The following is a 23,612-nucleotide window of genomic DNA, read 5'->3' as shown; positions in this document are numbered from 1 at the left end:
AATAAATAAGTTTTGGTTGCGTTACCTACATCGAACCAAGTAACATTTAGTTATGTTTTATAATAACTTGAACTAAACACATCTCTATTTTTTTTTTTATCTTTGAGTTATATATATATATATTGTCCAGCTAATGTAATTGATTATCTTAATTAAATTGTATCTTTAGATTTCGGAGTTGGGTTAATTTTTTTTAAAAAATTCAAGGTTTAGTCATTTAGTAACGAGTGAAATGTGCATAAGTCATCTCCGAGAAGGGCGGCAAAGGCACATCCATTCCAAACATTTGGCGCGACGCCAAACAAGATCACAAAAAAAAGCTCTCAAAATCAACGCCGTTTCCAAATGCAGAAGAAGCCAAAGGCAACCATGGCGTGGATCCACCCATCCCTCCTCCTTCCACGCCCTCCCTCACAACGCAGAGCACCTCCTCGTCCTCGACCACGGATCATGGAAGGCGTCTTGGGATCCCCGAATCCCCCTATAAATTTCGCTCCTTTCCCCTCCCTCCCTCCTCAGGCCTGCAACTGCGAAAGTGCGAAGGAAGAAATCGTCCCAACTTTCGATCTTTCTCATCTCTTTCCTCCCTTTCGAGCTCGATTCCGGAGATGGAGATGAGGAAGATCGCCTGCGTCGTCCTCGTCGCCACAGCCGCAGCGGCCACCACCGCCCTCGCGGCCGAGGCCCCGGCGCCCGGCCCCGCCGCCAGCGCCTCCTTCGCTGTCACCCCCGCCGCCGGAGCCGCCATCGGCGCCTCCCTCCTCTCCTTCTTCGCGTTCTTCCTGCAGTAACCTCGACGAGGAAGAGGCCTGATGGGGCTTAATAATCTGGCGTGTCGTCGATGTTCTTTGTCTCTATTCTTTGCTACCTCTTTGTGTCAACTTCCATGAATTTTGAGAATGTGAAAGATCTCTATTGACTAATGGCACCACCAACAGAAGTTGTTGATTATTTTCCCCAAAAGTATAGGATAAACAAAGGAATTCACTATAAACAGATCATAAAGAAACAAATTATACAAAAATTAGCAACAATTACTGAAATGATTGGAAGGAAACTTCGAAATTCGAATCATTCCTTCCATATCGCTCATTCAAAATTAGAAGAAATCATACAAAGAAAAACATGCATGGTCATCTCCAAATTGAAGAAGGAAATGGACGGTTTAGAGAAACAGCTGGATAATGTTCATTCATCGTGAAATTCACAAGCATTAAACATGCAAAATATTCTATGTATAACCATATTATATATTCAAATTTGTTTTTTTTCAATAAACCTACCAGTTAAACTGTAAGGGGTTAAACGGAAAATTCCATGGAGACGGTAGTCGGTGCTCTTATTTGGGCGGGAAGCCCTACCTTCCTCCGGTATCTCCGATGTCAAGTCAATCTCACCGCCGTCTCCTCCATTCTCCGCTTCCATGGAAAAGTACTTCGGCCCCTGTACGCGGCTTCCTGAGGCTCGGTTCACGTACTCGCGTTTTCTCTTCTTTCTCGGACGATCCTGTTTATTGTGCTATTTTAGCAAATTTCTTTAGTAATCGCGCATCTTTCAAGTCATTTTGACGGGGATTTGATTCTTTTGATTCGTGAAGGCGAAGATGGACGCGTATGACAACGGAGATAAAAGGAAAGATGCCTCTCAGTTTTAGGCGCGATGCTTCTATACTTTTTCATGATTCGTTGGCTGAGGTAATGCTGCCTGCTTATCCCGAAGTTTTATGTTCTGATAAAGATCTGTTCTTCCTCGAATCTATTGTTTTTCATCTGGATTTAATTTCGAGTATCCGCTCTTCTGCATTTCTTACTTAGCTTGGAGTCTTCGAGCATGATTATATCTTCCAGCCCCAGAAATGTGCCTCTGCTGTAAGTACACCTGGCTATTCTTTTTTCTATCTGGAACAAGCTTTTGGTCAGTTCATGTATATTACCGATGAGATTGTATTTTCCCAGTTGGCATTGGTGGACGATCCTGCTAATTCATCGACCTCCTTTTCAAGGTCTATTATTATTATTATTATTATTATTATTATTATTATTATTATCTCTTTCTTCCATTTTTGTTAGCATCCTTTTTTGTTGCTCAACTTGGACCATAATGGACCTGCCTTTTATTTCATCTTCTGGAATTATGTTTCTTGAAATGTGGTTGCTTGCAAAACGATTGTTATGATGCCATGTTTCAGTAATGTCTTGAATATTGACCGCGCTAATAACTGGCTTAATTATCTTGATGGTTGAAAAACATACTCTAAGATAGATTTTGTTGGATGAGGTAATTGACTACTCTGCTTTATTCTTGTGAAGTAGCAATCTTTCTGTTTCTTTAACAAATACAATATCACAGATAGCTCCAAAAAGCTTGCATACATATTGTAGATGTTTTCTTTGATCCAAACTTCTCTGGTTAATTTCAGAATAACATGATTATCATATTCTGGCTAGCATGCTAAGTGCTAAGCTTCTATTTCAAAGGGAGGGGCATCTTATAAATGTCATGCGTTAGAGCATTTCTTAATCTTGTGGACTATCTCATACGATTATCTATTTATCCTTTATGAGATCATTTTAACATTACCCTTGAAATACATTAACATTTTCAAGAACGCTGAACTATGCTATCCCTTTAAAGTGTTAAAATGGGAACCGGTATCATCTTGAGTCTGTCTTTGAGCATGCACATTACAATTTCTACTAGTGCATGATTTTTCAGAAACTAATCTGGTTGCACATTCAAGGAAGTGACATTAGCTAATTTTAAATTGTCTGAATAGAGGGACAATTTTGAGGAAGTTTTGGCATGAGCCTTTTTGGTGGTTTGAGTCAAATATACTGGACTCCTTAATTCTTTAGGAAATATCAAGAAGTCCTTTCCTACATAAAAACAAAAGATGAAAGGAAAGACAGTCTGATTCTTAAGGTGACCAAACTGTCTCACTATACGACCAAGGGTTCTAACCTCTAAACATTAGCTAAAAGTTCAATAATATACGATAGTATGATCAATCTTCCTAAATAAGTTGATGCTTTTTACTGAATTAAAATTAATTTTACTTGTGTTCCTCACATAAAAGTGCAATTTTCTTGTCAATGATGCACACACTTTAGTTTTACCAATGTTAGTAATATATTGATTTGGTTCCTGAATTACATTACTTTTTTTTGCTTTGCATCAATTTCAATGCGGAAGTATAGATACCTTGATTATTATGGAGGAGAGTATTGACTTGGCCATGTTTCTTTTACAGGAAGGGGATTTCAGGACTGGATTTTGACACCGAGGTTGCTCTTGGCATTCTGAAAACTTTATATTACTTCAATTATCATAAACAATTACTCTCCTCTTATTAAATTCAGCATCATCTTAAGGCATCTCACTTTTATTGTTTAAGTTATTTTTCTTGTGCATCTATCTTTTTGCTTTTTTCTTTGGATTTGAATTGTGACGATCCACGTAGATGAATGAACTGTGATGATGATGGAATTGCAATGGTAGCAAGTGGTTTTCATCCCATACATTGGGGTTGGAGCCTCTTATGTAATTTGTTTATCGAAACCAAAAGATAACATGGGACATACAATGTAAATACTCGATGATGATAACTCTATAAGCAAAAGTTCATGATTATTTTTTTAAAATTCTTTTGGAAATATAAGATCGTCAAAATATTCTTTAATTGTTTTCAAAATCTTAAATTTATCTATCTGACTATGCAAGTATTGCTCTTAGATATTAATGGAAATGATTTTCATAATTGATTATACTTATATTTGAAAGTTAATAAATACCATATTGACACGATACGATATAGTCTCGACTCTCGAAACCATTAATCGGTAATTGAAACTCTGGCACTGTTTGAGATTTTATACTTTAGTTCTTCCAATTGTAATATCTAAACATGGAGGTTATTGAAGAATACAATCATGCTCTAGGCAAATATGGAGTAAAACAATATGGTTAATGTTGGCATAGGATAGTACTTGGTAGGATTACTTACAATTGTTACGCTATTCGTACCATTTTAACTAGTATAAATTTTAGAATTTTACAGAAAAAACAATAGAATTTGGTACTATTGGTTGATTTATGTTTATTTGTTTTTAACAATCAATTTGTCAAACATGGTTGGCAGATTTTTGCTGTATATATGTGATAACTATTGATTTAGTTCATGCAATGCAAGCCTTCATTGTTATTATGTAATGAAAACATAACCATTGTGTCAGTTGGCTTCCATTTTGTAGGGAATTTATCTTGCCTCAATAACAAAAGCAGGATGCTTGATTGTACATGAGTTCGAAACATTATACTGTGAAATATACGGTCCAAAATCCAGTAAGTTTCTATTGCATATTGTGAAATAATATGGTATAAGAGTATGCTTATTTCCTTATAGATGATTTTACGAATAAGTTTGTTACTTGTGCACACATTACATATTAAAAGGAACCTGTTTAACAAATCCAAGTTTATTCTCATCTGCTATGACAGGCTAGAAGGATTAAAAAACTTCTCTTTGATGAACCAGAAAAGGAAACAAAACTAGCTATTAATTGTTTAATAAATAGTGATATGTGTTTCATGTAATTTAATACTTAAAAGATGATTGCATATTATTTATCTTCTATTAATCAAGCGTGGTTCAGCCAGACATTGATGGGAACTAATATCTTTTTATATCGCTTCTCTCAACTATTATTTGTAGATTAGGCTGAACCTAATTTGTTTTGTCTTTTGTTAAGGTCAATTGGTGAATGGGACAAAAGAATTTATCCATATTTCCGTTGGCCAAGCATTAGATTCTGTTCGGTGGAATCCAATTAATCAAGATGAGGTTTGTTTGTTATGTATTCCCAATGGAACTGTGACTCCCCATTCCTAAAGTGACTAACATTTATAAAATGCTCTATTATATATTTCCATGTTTGATCCATAATTGTTGGTGCCATGTGAGTTATAGTTAAGTCTGACAAACACAGGCAAAATGATACTAGCATATCTTAGTTGCTTGTGCCTCAGTCCTAACAATTAGTTGAACAACTGTTTCTTTTTGTCGCTCAAGAAAGTCTTTTGCCTTGCCAGAGATTGTGTAATGTTCCTTTGAATATTACCCGATGAATTTTCATTCTATATACAAGTGACGATGGAGTGATTATGCATAATATACTCATATGAAAAGGTATTTGTGGGTTTGTCTACTGCTCATCTATGATGTAGGCTAGCTTGTTTTTTTGTACTTTCTTTCTTTCTTTCTGGTTCTATGTTTTATAGGGTAAACCTTTTGTCATGATAAGTTGCTTCTTTATGTGCTGCTGATCAAATATTTTCACCCAAATATTCCTATCTACAGATGTGAGGCAAATGATCTTCCCCAGTCCTTTATCTATACGAGTAGACTTCTGGATCCTTTTTCAGCATTGATATTTGACATGCAGTCACACAGTAATATATGATTAATAGAAATAAACTAACTACTACTTCAATGGCTAATGGTTTAACATGCTTCTTAGTGCCTTTTTATGGTTGCTTGTGCTAACTATTTGTTTTTCTTCTTTAGGTAGCTTGTGCTACTAGAGAAAACCATCACATTTGTCTTATCAATATCTTTCATTTCTCATCCAAAGAAGCACAAGTAAGTCCTCTGGATATGCAGCTAATGTATTACCTAATATGTATGTTTGTAAGTGTTTGATATTTCACATTTTACTTCAAATTTTCAATCTGGTTAAAATGATCCATATACAAGAGTTTTCGGAAGACAAATTCCTTTGATTTATTTAATCTGTGAAAATTTTCATGGATGTTATCAACAAGATATTTGGAAGTGTTGCTGCAAGTCATCATTATATTCTAATAATCTCAATGCTTGCTTGTTGCCTTGCCCACTCTAATCCTTTTTTTTCTTTCATAAAAAATCTAGGTACTATGCAGCCAGAAGGACCACACTATGGAGCACGCCAATGGATTATCTGAAGTATTATTTGCTTCGGATGACAAGTCAAGGTTACATAGCTAGTAAAAAAGTGCACCAAAACTGAAATTTACTCGTTTGGAATATTTGTGTTTGATATGAGGTCAATTGAGAATATATTGGTTTCATAACATTTGTGCATTATATTCCCATTTTTACCAATTCCATGAGTTAAAAGGGATATGTCAGTCATATTCATTATTAGAGAGAACATTATATCTATATTATCCTACACAATTCCTGATGATATAATACCCCATGTGGTCCAAACCTTTATATCTAAACATTCTCCCTCAAGCAAAGCCTAGATATGGATCAAAGTCTAATTTGTTGCACAAACTAGGAAAATAAGACTGATAAGAAACTTACTGAAGATAAAGAAAATGCAATACTTTGCTACTGTTGAGAGATTTTGACTGCACAATGCTTTGTGCTGAAGTTGGAGGGCTGAGAATGGTGGAGGGAGAGGGTGATGGCACACTAATCAGGAGTCACAATTCATTGTCAATGGATGATAAATCTGCCATGTCTTATTGGCCTGACTTGAGACATGTTTACTTCTAACTGAATGCAACCTGTTTATTTTACGTTAATAGTTGTCAAATGAATATAAAATGATTCTAAATGTGTCGTCCCGATGTAAGCCATTTAGTCAACAGGTTAGACATATAAGTCGGATTATGTCACACAACCTATATTTATAGTGGCTCCATTTATGAAACCTGAGCATGTCTAGTTTAATTTTAGTCCATTTATCACTCGACCAGTCTAACACTAACACTCTGACTTGTGTCCAAACACAAATTTGAAGATTGGGCTATGCCATGTAAATAGGGTGTATCATCTTTACCGCCCCTAACTCTAACAGAGTGAGATGAGAGTGACAATGTGATGATGGGGAAAAACAGTTGTGAAGATGAGGGAAAGACAAAGCATAGAGGAGGGTAGGGTTATAAAGGAGCCAACCTGAGCTTGTTTTATTCAAGCTTGCTTGCCAAGAAATAGATAAACTCAATTTTTTATTTTTTATTTATTTACCGAGTTTTTTTTTATTGTTCAAGCTTGTTATTAAAATTCTTTGCCTATGTCCTAGCTTTAACTGAGCTCAAGCTTTTACTAAGTTCAACTTGGGAAAAAAAATGTACCTATAAGTTCAACTTTCAATTGTCATAACTAACCTGAGATTAAAGTATTAATTCTAACACCATGCTTTCAACTTGTTTGAGGATGTACATTTACTAACACCGAGAAGTGTTTCTATACCTTTAATAAGATACTTATAACATTTGAGTCATTTGTATTATTTAATTGAATGAATTATGCAACTTCTTGGAGTTTGGGGATATTTCATCTAACCTCTTTCAATTCGAAGATCTCTTTTCTTATTGAGGATACTGACATTCATTGGCAATTTGGCATTAATGACGCTCCACCTTCTAGTCCCACATGACCAAGTGCTGACATCCTTGGAATCTCCCCGAGTGATTAGTCACTTTAAGATGGATTGAGGTTTTTCCTTGCTCTAACATCATACCAAAGTTGGAGCCCTATTGCTCAAATCTTGCTAGTAGAAACCATATATTTTCAATTACGTTGAGCTAAATTTCTTTGTGTTTTTAGTAGAATTAACATTATTAATAGCTTACATCATATCAAAGTAGGAGCCCTAGTGTTCAAATCTTGCTAGTATAAATCATATATTTCCAATGAATCTGAGACAAATTTCTTTTTGTGTTATAGAATTAACATTATAATGCTTCACTATTGTTGATTATTGGTGTGATTATTTTGCTTTATAAATTTCCTCTTGTAGATTGTTTGCTTCTGGTTTAGATGGCAATGTTTATGTTTGGGATACACGATTGTCCAATCATCCATGCCTCACGCTTACAACTAATTCACGAAGAGAACTTAATAGCATTGCACTATACCAAGATCAGGTTTGTATCATAAATGCAACTGTAGTTTGTCCTAAATTATTCTATTTTACTTCTTGCGGTTCTGTTTTGCTATTTCTAATTTCTTGATGAGTAAATCCTTCTATATTTAGGTTGTATTAGGGGCAGACAAATGTGGATTTATTCACTCTTGGGATATTCGCGGAGGACAGTCATCTCATGCTTTTCAAAGTCACAATCAGGTGAGAAGCAAATATATAGAAATCTCTTCTACGAATCAAGTTGTCATCAGTACCTTGTTAATACTGAATTTTTGTTCTTCACAGTTAACATGGGCATGTAACTTATCTACCAAAAAATATTTTTCACATTATAGCCTCTCTAACACACTCCTGTTTATATATTCATATATCTCTCTTTCCAAAAATATCCTTTTCATTCAATCAAAAAATAAAACTTTTCAAATATATCCAAATGGTTCTATATTCATATGAATGTTCTGATGTCAAATGTGGCTGAAAATAGTCCCAATTAATTGATAACCACCAATGGTTGATGCTATCAAATTTTCTAACCCCAACCACCCCTTTGGTAAATAGGTCCCTAGTGGTTTAAGTGAAAATTGTCTGCAATATATCAAAATATTTCCTGCTTGGATAACTCAAATATAACTTTTTTGTACTATGAAATGTTGGTTATTAATAGTAAAGAAAATATGCAAACAATAGAAATTCATGGTTTTTCAAGTGGGACTCATTTATATTTCTAGATAAGTCTTTGTTTCCCAGTTTCTCTATATCATCATAATATTATCTCATTGAACCTTTTCCAGAGGTCTCTTTACCCTTCAATATCCATAAAGTTATCGTCTGAGCTGGAGAAAATCTCATCTTTGAAGGTACAATAACAAAATGATTTATGCTCATCTGTCCTATTTAATAGCTACTATTCCAACAATTTTGGATATTGATGTTAACACTGCGAATTGAAATATTATTTGTAAACTTGTCATATGTGGAAGACATGACTGTGCACAGCTCTCTAGTCTCTACATGTTTAGATATCATATAGTAACCTTTAATTCATCTAACTATTTTTCAAGTATAGTCCTTGTTGCAACATATTCCATCATGTTGAATCCTTCAGTTCAATTCAACCCGTGCATCCAGTTTTAAATGTATTCAGAGTGAAAATATTTTGTTAACTTTCAGGCACAGACAGACATTCTTCCAAAAGAAATCCACAGCATCAGCATCAATCCATCTTGTTCCAGGCAGTTAGCTTTCCATCTGGTTGATGGCTGGTAATTCACATTGGTTTAAATAGTAGCGTTTTGTTCAGCTCTTGGAATTTGCAACGTCTTCCCTTGTTTTCTGTGTTACACATAAGGAAAAGGCCATTGTTTTTGGTTGAGTGATTTATCTGAACAAATTCTTCGGTTGGTTACAGATAGTCCAATCAAGCTGTTACACGCAAGGCTTGAATTTTCTAATATACTCTATGATTTCTTACAGGTCTGGGGTTCTGGATCTTAGCGATCTTGTGGTGACACATGTGCACAGTCCACCTGCTGTGTTGTTAGTTTTTAAACTTGTGCCCATGCAATTTAGAGGTTTTATTTGCGTTTTTCCCTTGTATGACATTCTGATATTTCTATTATTCAAGCAGGGATGGAACAGTTATATCAACAAAGTCAATTATAAGAAGACCGTCTTGGTTCCCAACATTCTCGGTATGTTTTCTCATTACATTGAATCTAACACCATTTACACAAGATGTACTGCTCCAATCCCATGCAAATCATTGTTAGGAGTTGATTAAAAACATCATTTGTGCATTGTTGGTTGATTAAAATTAGATTTTTTTTCTTGGATACAACCACAAGACAACAGTTAACTTGTCCATAACAATTATCTTGTCTTCAGACATATGCAGTTGGGTCTGTTGCAGATAAAGGATTGTATCTGCTTGACTTCTTTCCAGGCAAACACTCAGCATGCCATGTGGATTTCGAGTGAGCTCTATTGTTTATTTATTTATATATTCTTAGGAGATCTGCTCATAAAATGAAGATGGGCTCTAAAATCCCTCGCAAAATTTCACTTGCACCTAAATCTTTTTACGACAACTCGAAAAGGCATGTAATGCTGATTTTCTGACAAATTCTTATTTGTATTTTTTTTTATTGCTAGTCCGGAATCAAGGAGCAATTCTCCAGACTGCAGTAGAATTCCAGAAAACAAATATATTCCTGTATCAGAAAACATTCTAGCTTGTGCAATTCATCCTCATAACGATACCATAATTGCTGGGACTAAGGTAAATAAACTCAAAACAAAACAAAACAAAACAAAAAAACTCATGTTATTCAAAACTTGCCCACTTTTGTGTCAGCATTAGAGTGAGAACAAAAATAGAAATCATAATTGATTTCTTGTTTGTGTTATTTTTTATCTCAAGAATCTACTTGATATTGCTTACCCAAGTAGCTACAAGAATGCCATTCACTCAAAACATTCTCCAAGAGATAATAACCACATCCTGACTTGCCCAATTTTATGTCCTTAGCGTAATTGATTAAAGTGTTTTTTTTTCCATCTCAGGAATCGTCTTTAATAGTGATCTCTCAGAAGCATAAGGTTGACAATGGTGATTAAATGCTACTAATACCTGAAGGCGGTTAAGTTAAGATTATAAACCAAATGAAGCTTATGAATTGGCAACGCTCTCCCTGGTCTGCACATAGCAAGTGAACACTCCACCATGCTTTTTAACATACTGCTCATTTGTTTACTACAAGGCTCATGATGATCCTAGAAAGGGAAATGAGGAAGCACTTTGATGAAGCAACTGTGAGCCAATTCAACCCCTTACGCACTTGAAACCTCATAAGTACTCCCTTCTTTGTGGTTTTTCTGATGTCTATTACCTTCATAAATGGTAGGAACCATTTTGAACCTAACCGATATTCCATCAGTGATATGGAGAATCAATTCTCCAAAAGAACGAATAAAGCAAACATTCGCGTTGGCATGAAAAATTCATTTTGCTAAAGAGCATAATATTTGGATTTTTCCTACAGAAAAGTGATTAGATGATCATGTTATCACTTGATTTCTTTCCCACTTGATCTCTGTTTCTGTTATCACAAAGCTCTGCATTTTCAGTGGGCACTTCAAGGATGGTGCATCTCAAAAATAAACTTTTACTAGAAGAATACAATTATAAAGTACATATATATCATATAACCCTGGTTAGTAATACAAGTTTCTCATCACCTGTGTTCAAGCTGAAATGATGATGTCAAACGTGATGCTTAGCTTATCAGAGTTTGAGCATAACACAAACTATATATAATAACAGTTTAGTAATCCAGGTTATTGTTGCTGCTAGGAAATTACAATGGTTAAAGAGCCTTTTCAGTATTTAATTAAAGCATACAGAATAAAGCTCGAAGAAATGATAGTCTAAAGTCTAAAGCTTTTGGATCGTGTATTTAAGAATCAATTCTTTGTGGAAGTGTGCATGGAATAATCGACCTGGCTAGAAGCACAATAGAAGCTTTTTTAGTCAATCCAGAAACAAATCTACCAGAGCCAGTAATTGTATGTTTTTTTCCTCACCTTGTGACACAATAAACAGTGAAGTCGCTCATACGAGTTGTCTAAATGATCATTTTTTTTACTTTATTCCTCCACTTTCTTCCTTCTTTTAAATAAAGAAAAGATCGAGCCCTTCCTCCTTCGACACTTCACTCTCATCTCAGCGGAGATTAATTTCTCCATGAAAGCAGTCATCTTCTTCCCTGCACGAATTGCAACGAAGAAACACACTCGAAAACGGTGATCCCTGCTACAAGATCGACGAAGCAACGGAGGTAAATTTGTAAGTTTAAGATTTGGTTGCCAAGGTAAAAATTTATTTGAGTTTGTTCTTGATGAATTGAAGACAGTGTTGCGTAGAAGAAGAACTGCACATCTCGAAAGAACAAAAAACCACGTCCTCGGTATTGAATCCGATTCGATGCCTTCGGGAAATGACCATGAAAGCAAGCATTCGATGTTCCTACTGTTCCAAATAGAAGTCGAAATTCTTCTCTGAAACAGGCTGATATAGTGGAGCAAAGCAGAGCAGAGCAGAGTAGCTAATCCATGGCGAACCAGCAAAACCAACCGGGACGCGGCGACGAGTACAAGTTGAAGGACACGAGCCCGAACCTGGGTGAGAGGTGGCCGCACCAACGGAGCAGCGGCTGGTTCGGGATGGTGACCGGCGACAAGCTCACCAGCACCTACGACCTCGTCGAACAGATGTACTACCTGTACGCGCGCGTGGTGAAGGCCAAGGACCTTCCCCCCAACCCCGTCACCGGCAGCCTCGATCCCTACGTCGAGGTCAAGCTCGGAAACTACAAGGGCACCACGCGCCACTTCGACAAGCGCACCAACCCGGAGTGGAACCACGTCTTCGCCTTCTCCAAGGAACACGTCCAGTCCACTGCCCTCGAGGTCTTCGTCCGCGACCGCGAGATGGTCGGCCGCGACGACATCATTGGCCGGGTGGTGTTCGACCTCAACGAGGTCCCGACGCGTGTGCCGCCCGACAGTCCGTTGGCTCCGCAGTGGTACCGGCTGGAGGATCAGCGCGGGGAGTCCAAGGTGAGGGGAGAGGTCATGGTGGCGGTGTGGATGGGGACGCAGGCCGACGAGGCGTTCCCGGAGGCGTGGCACTCCGACGCGGCGTCGGTGCAGGGGGAGGGCGTCGTCAACATCCGCTCCAAGGTCTACGTGTCCCCCAAGCTCTGGTACCTCCGTGTCAACGTCATCGAGGCGCAGGACGTGGCCCCCAACGAGAAGGGCCGCCTGCCGGAGGCCTTCATCAAGGCGCAGGTGGGCAACCAGGTGCTGAAGACTAAAGTCTGCGCCGCCAAGACCACCAATCCGACGTGGAACGAGGACTTGGTGTTCGTGGCGGCGGAGCCGTTCGAGGAGCACCTGGTGCTCACCGTCGAGGACCGGGTGAGCCCCACCAAGGACGAGCTCCTCGGTCGGCTTGTGCTCCCGATGACGCTCTTCGAGCGGAGGCTCGACCACCGGCCGGTGCACTCCCGGTGGTTCAACATGGAGCGGTTCGGGTTGGCGGTGCTGGAGGGGGGCGAGACGAGGAAGGAGCTCAAGTTCTCGAGCAGAGTGCACCTCCGCGTCTGCCTCGAAGGCGCCTACCACGTCATGGACGAGAGCACGATGTACATCAGCGACATCCGGCCGACGGCGCGGCAGCTTTGGAAGCAGCCCGTCGGCGTTCTGGAGGTGGGCATCCTCAGCGCGCAAGGACTAACTCCGATGAAGTCCAAGGACGGCCGGGGAACCACCGACGCCTACTGCGTCGCCAAGTACAGCCAGAAATGGGTCCGCACCAGGACGGTCATCGACAGCTTCAACCCAAAGTGGAACGAGCAGTACACGTGGGAAGTCTACGACCCCTGCACCGTAATCACCTTCGCCGTGTTCGACAACTGCCACGTCGGAGAGAAGCCGGCGCCGGCGACGGCAAAAGATACGAGGATTGGGAAAGTGAGGATTCGGCTGTCGACGCTGGAGATGGATCGGATCTACACGCACACGCACCCACTGGTGGTGCTGCAGCCGTCCGGAGTGAAGAAGATGGGAGAGCTCCACCTCGCCGTGCGCTTCACTTGCCTCTCCATCGTCGGCGTCATCTATCTCTACATGCATCCTCTGCTGCCGAAGATGCACTACATACACCCATTCACGATCACGCAGGTGGATAGCCTGCGCTACCAGGCGATGAGCATCGTGGCGGCGCGGCTGGGCCGAGCAGAACCGCCGCTGCGCAAGGAGGCGGTGGAGTACATGCTGGACGTGGACTCGCACATGTGGAGCATGCGGCGGAGCAAGGCCAACTTCTTCCGGATCATGTCTCTGCTGTCGGGGACCATCGGAGTGTTCCGCTGGCTGGAGGAGGTGCGGCGGTGGCGGAATCCGGTGACCACTCTGCTCGTCCACGTCCTGTTTGTGATATTGATATGCTACCCGGAGCTGATCCTCCCCACCGTGTTCTTGTACATGTTTTTGATCGGGGTGTGGAACTTCCGGTGGCGGCCGCGGCACCCGGCGCACATGGACGCGAAGCTGTCGTGGGCGGAGGCGATCCACCCGGACGAGCTGGACGAGGAATTCGACACGTTCCCGACGTCGAAGCCCCACGACGTGGTGCGGATGCGCTACGACCGGCTGCGGAGCGTGGCAGGAAGGATACAGACGGTGGTGGGCGACGTGGCGACTCAGGGGGAGAGGCTGCAGTCGCTGCTGAGCTGGAGAGACCCGCGGGCCACCGCGCTGTTCGTGGTGTTCTGCTTGGTGGCGGCGCTGGCGCTCTACATGACGCCGTTCCAGGTGGTGGCGCTGCTCGCCGGATTCTACGCGCTGCGCCACCCGAGATTTAGGAGCAAGCTGCCGTCGGCGCCGAGCAATTTCTTCAAGAGGCTTCCTTCCCGAATCGACAGCATGCTCTGAGAGAAACCGATCTACAGTTCCACGTCTTGTATTTCTTCAAAATCTTCTTGTTTTTGCAGAGCTATCAGCATAAAATCTTCGACAGCATTTAGACTGATTTTGCTTGCTGTTTGATATATATTTCATTTTATTTCCCAGTGATTGCAAGGATTGAGAAGTTGATCTAATATTGTGAAAAATGCTTGGATAATAAATAAAAAGGGCAATAGATGTTATGGAGTTCAATGATGATCCACTGAATGTATACTGTATCAACTATTTTTTTTTTAAAAAAAAAATCATAGTAATGGATCAAGCAGATTCGGCAGTTTAAAAATTAAAAGAAGAATTGTAAGAAAGTAGACTTGGAATTGAAATGCGCAATATAGCAAAAGAAAATTTTGATTAGCCAACCTCCAAAGCTGAGAAATATATATGAACTATTCTGATTTATGAATAATTATGTTGCTAGTTGAGGAATAACACTAGCAAGAACTTTATATTCACTGAAAGAGCATAAACTAGGCTACTCTTCAAGCTAGCATATATACTAAAACTTGCACTAAGCTTTATTAGTGGCAAAAAGGTCTTTGATCTCGGACTCCCCACACAACCAGCCTCATAATTATTTGTAGAGAGAAAAATCACAAATGACTTCTTTTTTACCTTTTGAATATTGACTATTACACGAGAAAGAGTAGAAATCTGACAAGTATTTCGTTGTCAGAAATTGACCTCTAGACCTCTTGATGACAACGTCCTATGTAATAATCATCTGTCCGTCTTATGGGGACTCACAATGAGTAAGTTTATAGAGGCATTTATCTCGGCTTTGTCGAATTCGAACCCCAGATTTCATGGTGTCAACACCTCATGTGCTAGCCACTGGACCGTCCCGAGAGGACACAATGAGTAAGTTTTATGCATCTACATATGGTGTAAATAGGTTAGGATGTTGTTATATCACGGCATCGTGTTATGTTTGCCAGAGGTCAATCTATATGGTGATAAAAAATGCTGGAGCATTATAACTTCATCTACCACAACACAACTACACTAGTATAAGAGCAAAATACACTGAAACATATCAATGCCTCAAAGGTGATCACCACAAGATCACTGAACATAAAAGTTGTTTGAACGTCGACTTTTCTGGTTGTCTTACAAGTAGTTGTTACATTCTCTACAAGAGCTTGTGTGTCGCTCTGCATATTATGTCCATCATCCTTGGAAGAAGTAGATCCAGGAGCATCTTCAAGGCCATCGATAGAATACTCATCGTTACAGCTGTTTGTCTCCTCCCTCTGCTCTACATTACCACTGCTGATCATGAACTTAGTGGTAGCTCATGCATTATGAAATTTAGTGTTTGCAGAAAAAGAAAAGACTGTTCCATTTGGAAGAGAATGTTTACAGTAAGGTTATAACTGCAAACCTTAGGACTGAAAGGATTTACTTTGTGTGTTTTATATCTTCTAATTATTTGCCCAGGTCAAAGAAGTCATATTGAAACAGCAAATGAAACAAAATGCCAATGTATATGATCTGATGCAACCTCATATATCAAAACTCTTGTTGTCTATATCTCCAACTTTGCCAGTAACACGTTACTGTCTAGACAAGGAGTTAAATGCAGACCATGTGCATTTAGTTTGTTACAGAATCATTAGTATACAACCAAACAATGGCAGTGGCACCTTTCTCTCTCACGCTGTCTCTCTCTTTTTAATGATATAATGCAAATAAATAGCCCTTCTCTGAGAGCCTATCAAATTTCAAGAGTGCAAAAGGAAGGCATGTGAATTGCATTTGGATCAGAAATCTGTCCTTGCACTGCAAGTTAAGACTGTCACCAAGGCATGGTTGCCACCTGAACCATAGGCAAGACATTCATGATACATCAAGGGACTTTGAATTTGAGTTGGTTACAACCAACTTAAATCTTATCAAGCAACAAACCAACATGATCTCAAACTACCAAATGGGGTCAGTCCTTGTTAAAGGAAAGTTGGTAGGTAGTTGATGGTGTATGCACGAACAACATAGGGGAGATCAACACGAATCAACAGGGTTTCTATCTACTGAATCTGACAAACGACAAGTTTGGGAAGTCTCTTTAGTAATCAGTAGTAACAAATTAAAAGTCAGAGTTTTAGTTTTCATAAACACTGAAGAACGATACCAGTTCTCTAGTATGGCAAATGGCACGATGAAAATCACCTGGGAAGCAATGAAACAAGAAAACCAAATGTTTGATAGTAGTACACCGAAAAGCATACTTGAATCTTCCATGTCTCAGAAACGTTACAAAAATGGAAAACATAATGAGATTACTTCTTGTGACTAATACTTTCCATCTTTAATTAGATGGCTTGTATATCACATAGAAACTAATTTGATGATCTTCATAAAGACACCAAGAAAAGTCTGCATGTAAATGGGTAAAATGGCGTTTCATCACTAGCAGAATGAAACTGAACTATGTCTTGTTTACTGAGGTTGTTATTTGGGTTAAGATGGTGTATTATTCCAGGAAAACATATTCCATCCAACCAAGACAAGATGAAGCAGTTATTGAAACAATGTGTGAAGTCTCCTTTAGATTGAAAGTAATGACAGGAAATTCGTTCAGAAGGAATTAGCTTTATAATGAAAAATGAAGAAAAAGATAAGTTAATCAGAGTATGGTATTCTTACTTAGAGTTCACATTAATCTGTACTTCATGTACTTTACTTACCCCCTATATATATATAGCACCAAACTAACTGAATGACTCGGATATTACTCAGGCATATCATAATCAACATGTCAATGAGTTTGATAGTAGACACACTTGCAGAGTAGATTAAATGATATATGAACAGTCAAAAAAGAATGTACAGAAGGACCAAGTACTCCTCACAATGTCGATAGAGAAGCATGGAATAAACAAGACACTATTCTATCATAGTAGGGGGCCAACTGATACAAACAAAGATTGACAGAAGAAAAATAAATGTATCTAGTTTCACAGCAAACTCCACTTTGAACACAATATCGCATTATTAACCAAACCAGTGCAACAAAATATAGGAATGTGAAACAATCAAAGATAGCTGAAAGTAGTCAACTAAGAAGAAACAGATACATGATTAACATCTAAAATGTCCTAATTGGCATTTAACGACCCTGCAAAATTTCAATGTGAATGAACCAAGACAATAAGAAATTTCTAATTCTACAAAAAAAAAAAAAGAGTATCAATCATGAAGAATAAAATATTTCAAGATCCTCATTATAAAGGGGGGAAATCAACTATAGCTAGCTTCTAGCTCTTCTTTGATCATGGAGGATGACAAGGCTAATAGCAAGAAGTGAACTGCCATGGATCAGCCATCAGGCATATTTTACAATGGAATAGTACAAGGACTCAGAAGAATCGGTCGAAGTGCTCACTTGCACACAACTCCAACTCCGGCAGCCCTACATGGCTTACCTTTCCGCCGGCTTCCACTCCGCCGAAAGCTATTAGAACTACTTGACTGTTCCATGGATTTGGATCCAGCACCATTTTCAGTCTTCACAGAGTTTTCTTCTGATTTTGAGTCTCTCTTCCTCCTCTTCTTAACCACTACTGTTGGTCCCTCAACCTCTTCCTTTGGTGCGCTAAGTTTCATATCATCTTCTCCACCAATTTTTTCAGCATCATCTTCATCAATGTCCTCCTTCAAAGGTTTCAGGGTCTTTCCTCTTCTAAATGCAGTGAGCACCTCTTCACCATCATACCCCCCTGGATCCTCATGAGAAGTGGATACAGTCAATTTCTTCCCTTTTCCTCTGCCTCTACCCATCGACACTAAATCAACAACACTTGGACAATCCGATATGCTGCGAAGAAAAGACAAGGGCCAGTTTGATAAGTATCACAAAACTTTACTGTTGTATGATACATGCTCTAGTATTCAGTAACTAATTTACATTGTCAGAGCATCGGCTGATAATTGTTTTAACAGATGGAAGATGCATAAGCGATGATTCAAAAACTAATATCCAGGACCCAGATCAAATATCTAGAGGTCAAGTTAAAATTCAAAGAGGAAAACTCTAAAATGCTAATAGGGAAAGCCAGAAGAAAAGTGAGATTGGATGCATATGAAGAAGCATCAAGGGAACTGGAGATGAATTCCAGTAATTATAAAACGATAAAACAAGATTACTCTTAATCCTAGCCAACGTCCTCCCCGATGAGAACACTCAAAATCAGTACCATAATAGAGGCGTAATAAAAGAAGAATGAAAACGAAATCTTTCAACATCAACGATCTCAATCGATGCCGACAGCCGCAATCGCACAAGTTGAACAACGCATGTCATCAAAGGGACGAAAAAAAAAAAAAAAATCCCATCTGAAGCGATATATAAAATATTCATTGTGGGAATCATCCAAAGAGTTACAAAATGGCACTTGTAGTTCTTGAATCGAACCTTATAGGATCAGCAGTTCTTCGCCACTGGCACCTCGCGCACGTTTCCTCCCTGTCTGAGAACTGGAGGAAGGAGGCGTTAAAAAGACCAGCTTTTTAGGCTCTTTGCTGGCACAAAATCGACGCTGTGAATGCCAAAGACCGATTCTTATTGGGAGAGAGAAAAAAAAAACTCGAAGTGATGAAGATGCGTAGTAAAAGAGAATTATCCAACTTAAATTATTATTATTATTACTAGAATAAATTTTGTTAGAATAACTGAAATTCTATTGATTAGGTCATATAATTTATATATTAAGTAAAAAATTTATCTCTCTATATTTTCTTAACTACCATATCACCCAATCTCAAAGAGAAGGAAAGAAGAGCAGAAAAACCGGGGAGGCAAGGAAAATAATTGATTGGATGACCTTGGGAAAATCCATAAATACTGGCCGCGTTTTTTTTAAACATTTTATTGTGATATAAATGATTAGTCAAATAAGGCCTTAGATCACAAGAACCAAATCTAAGCTATATTTACTAAACATACAAAGAAAACCTTTCTCTAAGTAAGGCCTGATGGTTGCAAGGTGCCCCCTCCTCTCCTCTCCTCTCCTTATTTCTTATAACGAACTTAAAATTCTCATGCATCAATTATTATTTCAAGGATTAGTAACTATTTGTCATTTATCTCCTTTGTATTGATCTAGGACGGATTAACAAGAACATTGGAGATGAACATAATCACCTTTTGCTAACTAGCACTATAAAAATACCCGTAATTAACGAAGGGAGTAGCGACGGAATTTATATTCCGTCGGTATTTTCCGACTGAACTAAATTCTATCGGAGTATACCGACGGAGATATATTCCGTCGGTAATTACCGACGGACTATAAATTCCGTCGGTAATTATCGACGGAATATAACTTCCGTCGGTAATTACCGGCTGATATAAATAATCAGTTGAAAATTATCGACAGAATGTAATTCAGTCGGGAATACGAACAATAGGCAACGGATCTGGGTTAGCGGTCTTCGTGAATTACCGACGGCCCTAGAATTCAGTCGGGAAACACTGACTGAATTATATTTTCGTCGGTGAGTTTTCGCCCGCACCCGCTAATTTTAAACCCGTTAAAATTTTATACCGATAAACTTTACTGCTTACCGACGGAAGTCATTATTCCGTCGGTAAATACCGACGGAAATATAATTCTGTCGGTATTTCAGTATTAGGGCACCAAATCGGCTGCTTTCCTCTTCGCGCGATCTGCTTCCTCCTTCTCTCTCGGCGATTTCCGTCCACGACTCGACGATTTCCCAGCGCGTCCTCTCCTCCCCGTTCACCGGCATCTGCAACCAGCAGTCAGGTATGCTCCGTGCCCCTCTCTCTCTTCGTTTTCACACAGCCGGCGGCCGCCGCGGCCTGCTCGCGGCGAGCGGGGCGCCGCTGCGGCAGCCCAGATTCCCTTGTTTGCGGCATCCCAGCGGTCGCAGGCACCTGCTCGCTGCCTAATCGCGGCCAGCCAAGTGAAGTTGATAAAGTTAGTGTTAACTGTTAAGCACTTTGTTCATTCTCTTCCATATCTAAATTATCCTGCTATTGAACAAACCAAGTGAAATTGATGCAAACTTGATATGTACACAAAAGCTTGTATTCTCTTTTAATGTTATAATTAGAAAAAGTTGTCTTATAGCAAATCTTCAGCTGCACTATGATATATCATTTGATTCTGCTTATGTAATGGATCACTGGATCACTAGCTCTCTTCCTTGGTTCATTCTCCTCCCTTATTTCTTTCTTTAGTTGTATAAAGTTCTAATGCTTGGAAAGAAAATGTTGCTTAAACTTTCACTTTGAATTCAGATATATGATATGTTAGTTGTTCAACAACAATAAGAAGTCCCTTCCTATTGGTTTTGAACGAAACGGGCATTACTTTATAGTTTGCATTTTGGAGATATATTAGTTTCATTTATTTGCTTTAGTGTAGAGGAGATTTATTGTAATATGATATGATGATTGTGAGATGAAATTGTGCAAATTTAAAATTATTTCAAGTGATATAAGTTTAATAATGTTTCAAATTATATTCTCTTTAGGTTATAACAATGTATATGAACAAAACTTGGATGTACAATCGATTAGATAATGGTTTTATTAGAGAGGATTTTATTGCTGAAGTTGACCAGTTTGTGACCTTTGCTAAAAGTCATCCAGAATGTATGAATGGTGCTGAGTTACGGTGCCCCTGCAATCATAAAAAATGTCAAAATAGAGCATTTCGTGATGAGGATACTGTAAAAATGCACATATGTAGAAATGGTTTTGTGCCAAATTACTACAATTGGTACTATCACGGAGAGGCTTATTTATATGAACCAATTGGGCCTTCTGCTGGTTCATCTTCTGGGACTACTGTTACCGCTCCTGAAACATCAAATAATATTGATATTTCAATGCAATCAATGGTTCAAGATGCGATGAATGCAGTTGATTATTCAAATATAGATGAAATACCAACCCCTGAATATCAGCAACTATATGAAATGTTACAGGCTAGTGAAAGAGAAGTGTGGGAAGGTATTCCTTCTGGTCATTCTCAACTATCAGCTACTGCAAGGTTATTGAATATGAAAGCAGAACATCATTTCTCAGAAAGGTGTTACGATGACATTTGTCAATTGATGTCAGAGTTGCTCCCTGCTGATAACATAATGACTGATAGCTTCTATGATACAAAGAAATTGATCAGAGGTTTAGGTTTGCCTATACAGAAGATTGATTGTTGTATAAACAACTGCATGATATTTTGAAATGAAGATAGTGATTTGAATGAATGTAAAATATGTACTCACCCGCGTTTTAAGCATCGTACTCGCATACCAGGGAAGAAAAAGAAAAATATTACTTGGAAAGTGATGTATTATTTTCCATTAACTGCTAGACTGCAACGCTTGTATGCATCTGCAGTTACAGCTGGCCACATGTTGTGGCATCATGAGCATGAGCATGAGCACGATGGAGGTATAATGTGTCATCCTTGTGATTCTCCTGCATGGAAACATCTTGATACTGTGTTTCCCTCTTTTGCAATGGAACCACGTAATGTGAGATTGAGACTTTCTGCAGATGGATTTCAACCATTTGGCCAGTCGGGACAACAATATTCATCTTGGCCAGTTATATTGACACTGTACAACTTACCGCCATGGATGTGCATGAAAGATGAATTTATGTTCCTTACCGTGCTTATTCCGGGTCCAGCTAATCCAAAAGATAAGATAGATGTTTTCATGCAACCTCTAATTGCTGAGCTGAATGAATTATAGAATGTAGAGTCGGTGACTTATGATATTGCAAGTAAAACTAATTTTACATTGCATGCTGCCTTATTATGGACGATCAGTGATTTTCTAGCATACTCAATGTTGTCGGGATGGAGCACGGCGGGTAAATTAGCATGCCAACATTGCATGACAGAGTCCGATGCATTTTCATTACCTTGCAGTGGGAAGGTATCTTGGTTTGATAATCATCGTAAATTTCTACCACTGGATCACCCTTTTAGGCGAAATAAGAAAAATTTTCTAAAGAATGTTGTAGTCAGAAAACCTCCTCCAGCAGTCCATGCTTCAGGTGAAGAAATCATTGAAGAAATAGATAGTTATGGATTTCTCCCAGTATCTCAGCCTAATTCTGATGAGATAAATAAATATCTTGTTAGGATGTGCAAGTGTGGTTGGAAAAAAAGGAGCATATTCTGGGAGTTGCCTTATTGGAAGTATCTACTCATTCGACACAATATAGATGTGCTAAATTTTGAGAAAAATTTCTTTGATAATATCTTCAACACTGTGATGAATGTACTTGGAAGAACTAAGGACACTGTAAAATCACGTGAGGAATTAAAAGAACTAGTCAACAGACCAGAGTTACATCAAAATGAAACAACCAATAAGTTTCCCAAAGCGTGTTATACATTGGACAAAGATAGTAAACAAGCTTTATGTAGTTGGTTAAAAGAAATTAAATTTCCAGATGGATATGCTTCGAATATGACTCGATGTGTTGATATGAACAAGTTAAAAATGTTTGGAATGAAGAGTCATGACTTATTTTTTTAATTATTATTAATTCATTTTCTTTTTTTAAACATATAGCTTATGTTTTAAAATTGTTTATATGCAGATTTACTCCTGACGTCCATCGAGTATCCACATATATTACAAAAAAAATTAAAGAAAGAGTCTGCATTGCTGGTACTACATGGAGACATGTAGATAATGCGACTAAAGATTTTTATTTTAATGAATTTCTGGTAAGTAAGTTGAATATGTACAATATATTTAATCTTTAATATACTAAATTTTTAACTTCTATTTGCAGAAAAAATATACATGGGAGGAAGGACAGGAGGGAAAATTTGTAGGGACTTGGAATATTTACTGTACCAAGTTATACAAGGACCTTTTATATTATATGAGAAAGGATGGCACTAGACCAGCTTATGTATCTGAGGAGATTTGGAGTGCATGGACGACCACTTGGTCTGCAGAAAAATGGCAGTCAAAGGCTCTAAAAGCTCGAGAAAATAGGAATACAGAGCCATGTGGCCCGAGTACCGGATCTGCTCGCCATACATCAGGATCACGATCTATTGTTGAGCACGCCATGGATCTGGTGAATTGAATTTAATATTTTGTAATTTATATTTTTATTTATTAACAAGAACCAACTTATTTGTGCATGCAGGAGCGTTCTTTAGAAAG

At 38.7% G+C, this 23,612-nt stretch overlaps 2 protein-coding genes and 1 long non-coding RNA gene across 5 annotated transcripts; 2 read left to right on the top strand and 1 right to left on the bottom strand.

Moving 5' to 3' along the window:
* The first annotated feature begins 212 nt into the window (after positions 1–212).
* Positions 213–11,082, top strand: LOC122006372. Of its 2 annotated transcripts, XM_042561846.1 has the most exons (18): positions 805–1,473; positions 1,598–1,694; positions 1,815–1,868; positions 1,956–2,002; positions 3,251–3,284; positions 4,251–4,341; positions 4,749–4,840; positions 5,564–5,638; positions 5,927–6,009; positions 7,791–7,917; positions 8,028–8,117; positions 8,708–8,773; positions 9,087–9,178; positions 9,390–9,452; positions 9,544–9,607; positions 9,801–9,889; positions 10,068–10,194; positions 10,479–11,082. In XM_042561846.1, the coding sequence occupies exons 1-18, from the start codon at positions 1,424–1,426 to the stop codon at positions 10,530–10,532; spliced, it is 1,395 nt and encodes a 464-aa protein (XP_042417780.1). In that variant the 5' UTR covers positions 805–1,423; the 3' UTR covers positions 10,533–11,082. The 2 variants fall into 2 exon arrangements, 1 of the variants encoding a protein (XP_042417780.1); XR_006118685.1 differs by lacking the exons at positions 1,956–2,002; positions 3,251–3,284; positions 4,251–4,341; ... (10 more) ...; positions 10,068–10,194; positions 10,479–11,082 and having other exon boundaries at positions 213–1,694; positions 1,815–1,851.
* Positions 11,083–11,585: 503 nt separating this feature from the next.
* LOC122006370 (FT-interacting protein 1-like) lies at positions 11,586–14,548 on the top strand. Of its 2 annotated transcripts, none has more exons than XM_042561845.1 (2): positions 11,586–11,752; positions 11,828–14,548. In XM_042561845.1, exon 2 carries the CDS (start codon positions 12,027–12,029, stop codon positions 14,409–14,411), a length of 2,385 nt encoding a protein of 794 aa, XP_042417779.1. In that variant the 5' UTR covers positions 11,586–11,752; positions 11,828–12,026; the 3' UTR covers positions 14,412–14,548. The 2 variants fall into 2 exon arrangements, with proteins under 2 accessions (XP_042417779.1, XP_042417778.1); XM_042561844.1 differs by having other exon boundaries at positions 11,594–11,752; positions 11,824–14,548.
* Positions 14,549–17,996: 3,448 nt separating this feature from the next.
* On the bottom strand, positions 17,997–19,018 carry LOC122006371. The gene is made up of 2 exons (XR_006118684.1): positions 18,856–19,018; positions 17,997–18,258 (listed from the first exon to the last, which is right to left on the bottom strand). It is a non-coding gene; the product is annotated as an uncharacterized LOC122006371 (long non-coding RNA).
* Positions 19,019–23,612: the final 4,594 nt, after the last annotated feature.

This window comes from Zingiber officinale, chromosome 7B (genome assembly GCF_018446385.1).
Source record: "Zingiber officinale cultivar Zhangliang chromosome 7B, Zo_v1.1, whole genome shotgun sequence".
NCBI lineage: Eukaryota > Viridiplantae > Streptophyta > Magnoliopsida > Zingiberales > Zingiberaceae > Zingiber > Zingiber officinale.
This window is presented reverse-complemented; position numbering and strand designations above follow the sequence as displayed.

Coding starts and splice junctions, on each gene's coding strand:
- LOC122006372 (XM_042561846.1), top strand. CDS start 1,424: ATGGAAAAGTACTTCGGCCCCTGTACGCGGCTTCCTGAGGCTCGGTTC. Junction 2,003..3,250: donor TCATCGACCTCCTTTTCAAG/GTCTATTATTAT, acceptor TTTCTTTTACAG/GAAGGGGATTTCAGGACTGG. Junction 5,639..5,926: donor TCTCATCCAAAGAAGCACAA/GTAAGTCCTCTG, acceptor TAAAAAATCTAG/GTACTATGCAGCCAGAAGGA.
- LOC122006370 (XM_042561845.1), top strand. CDS start 12,027: ATGGCGAACCAGCAAAACCAACCGGGACGCGGCGACGAGTACAAGTTG.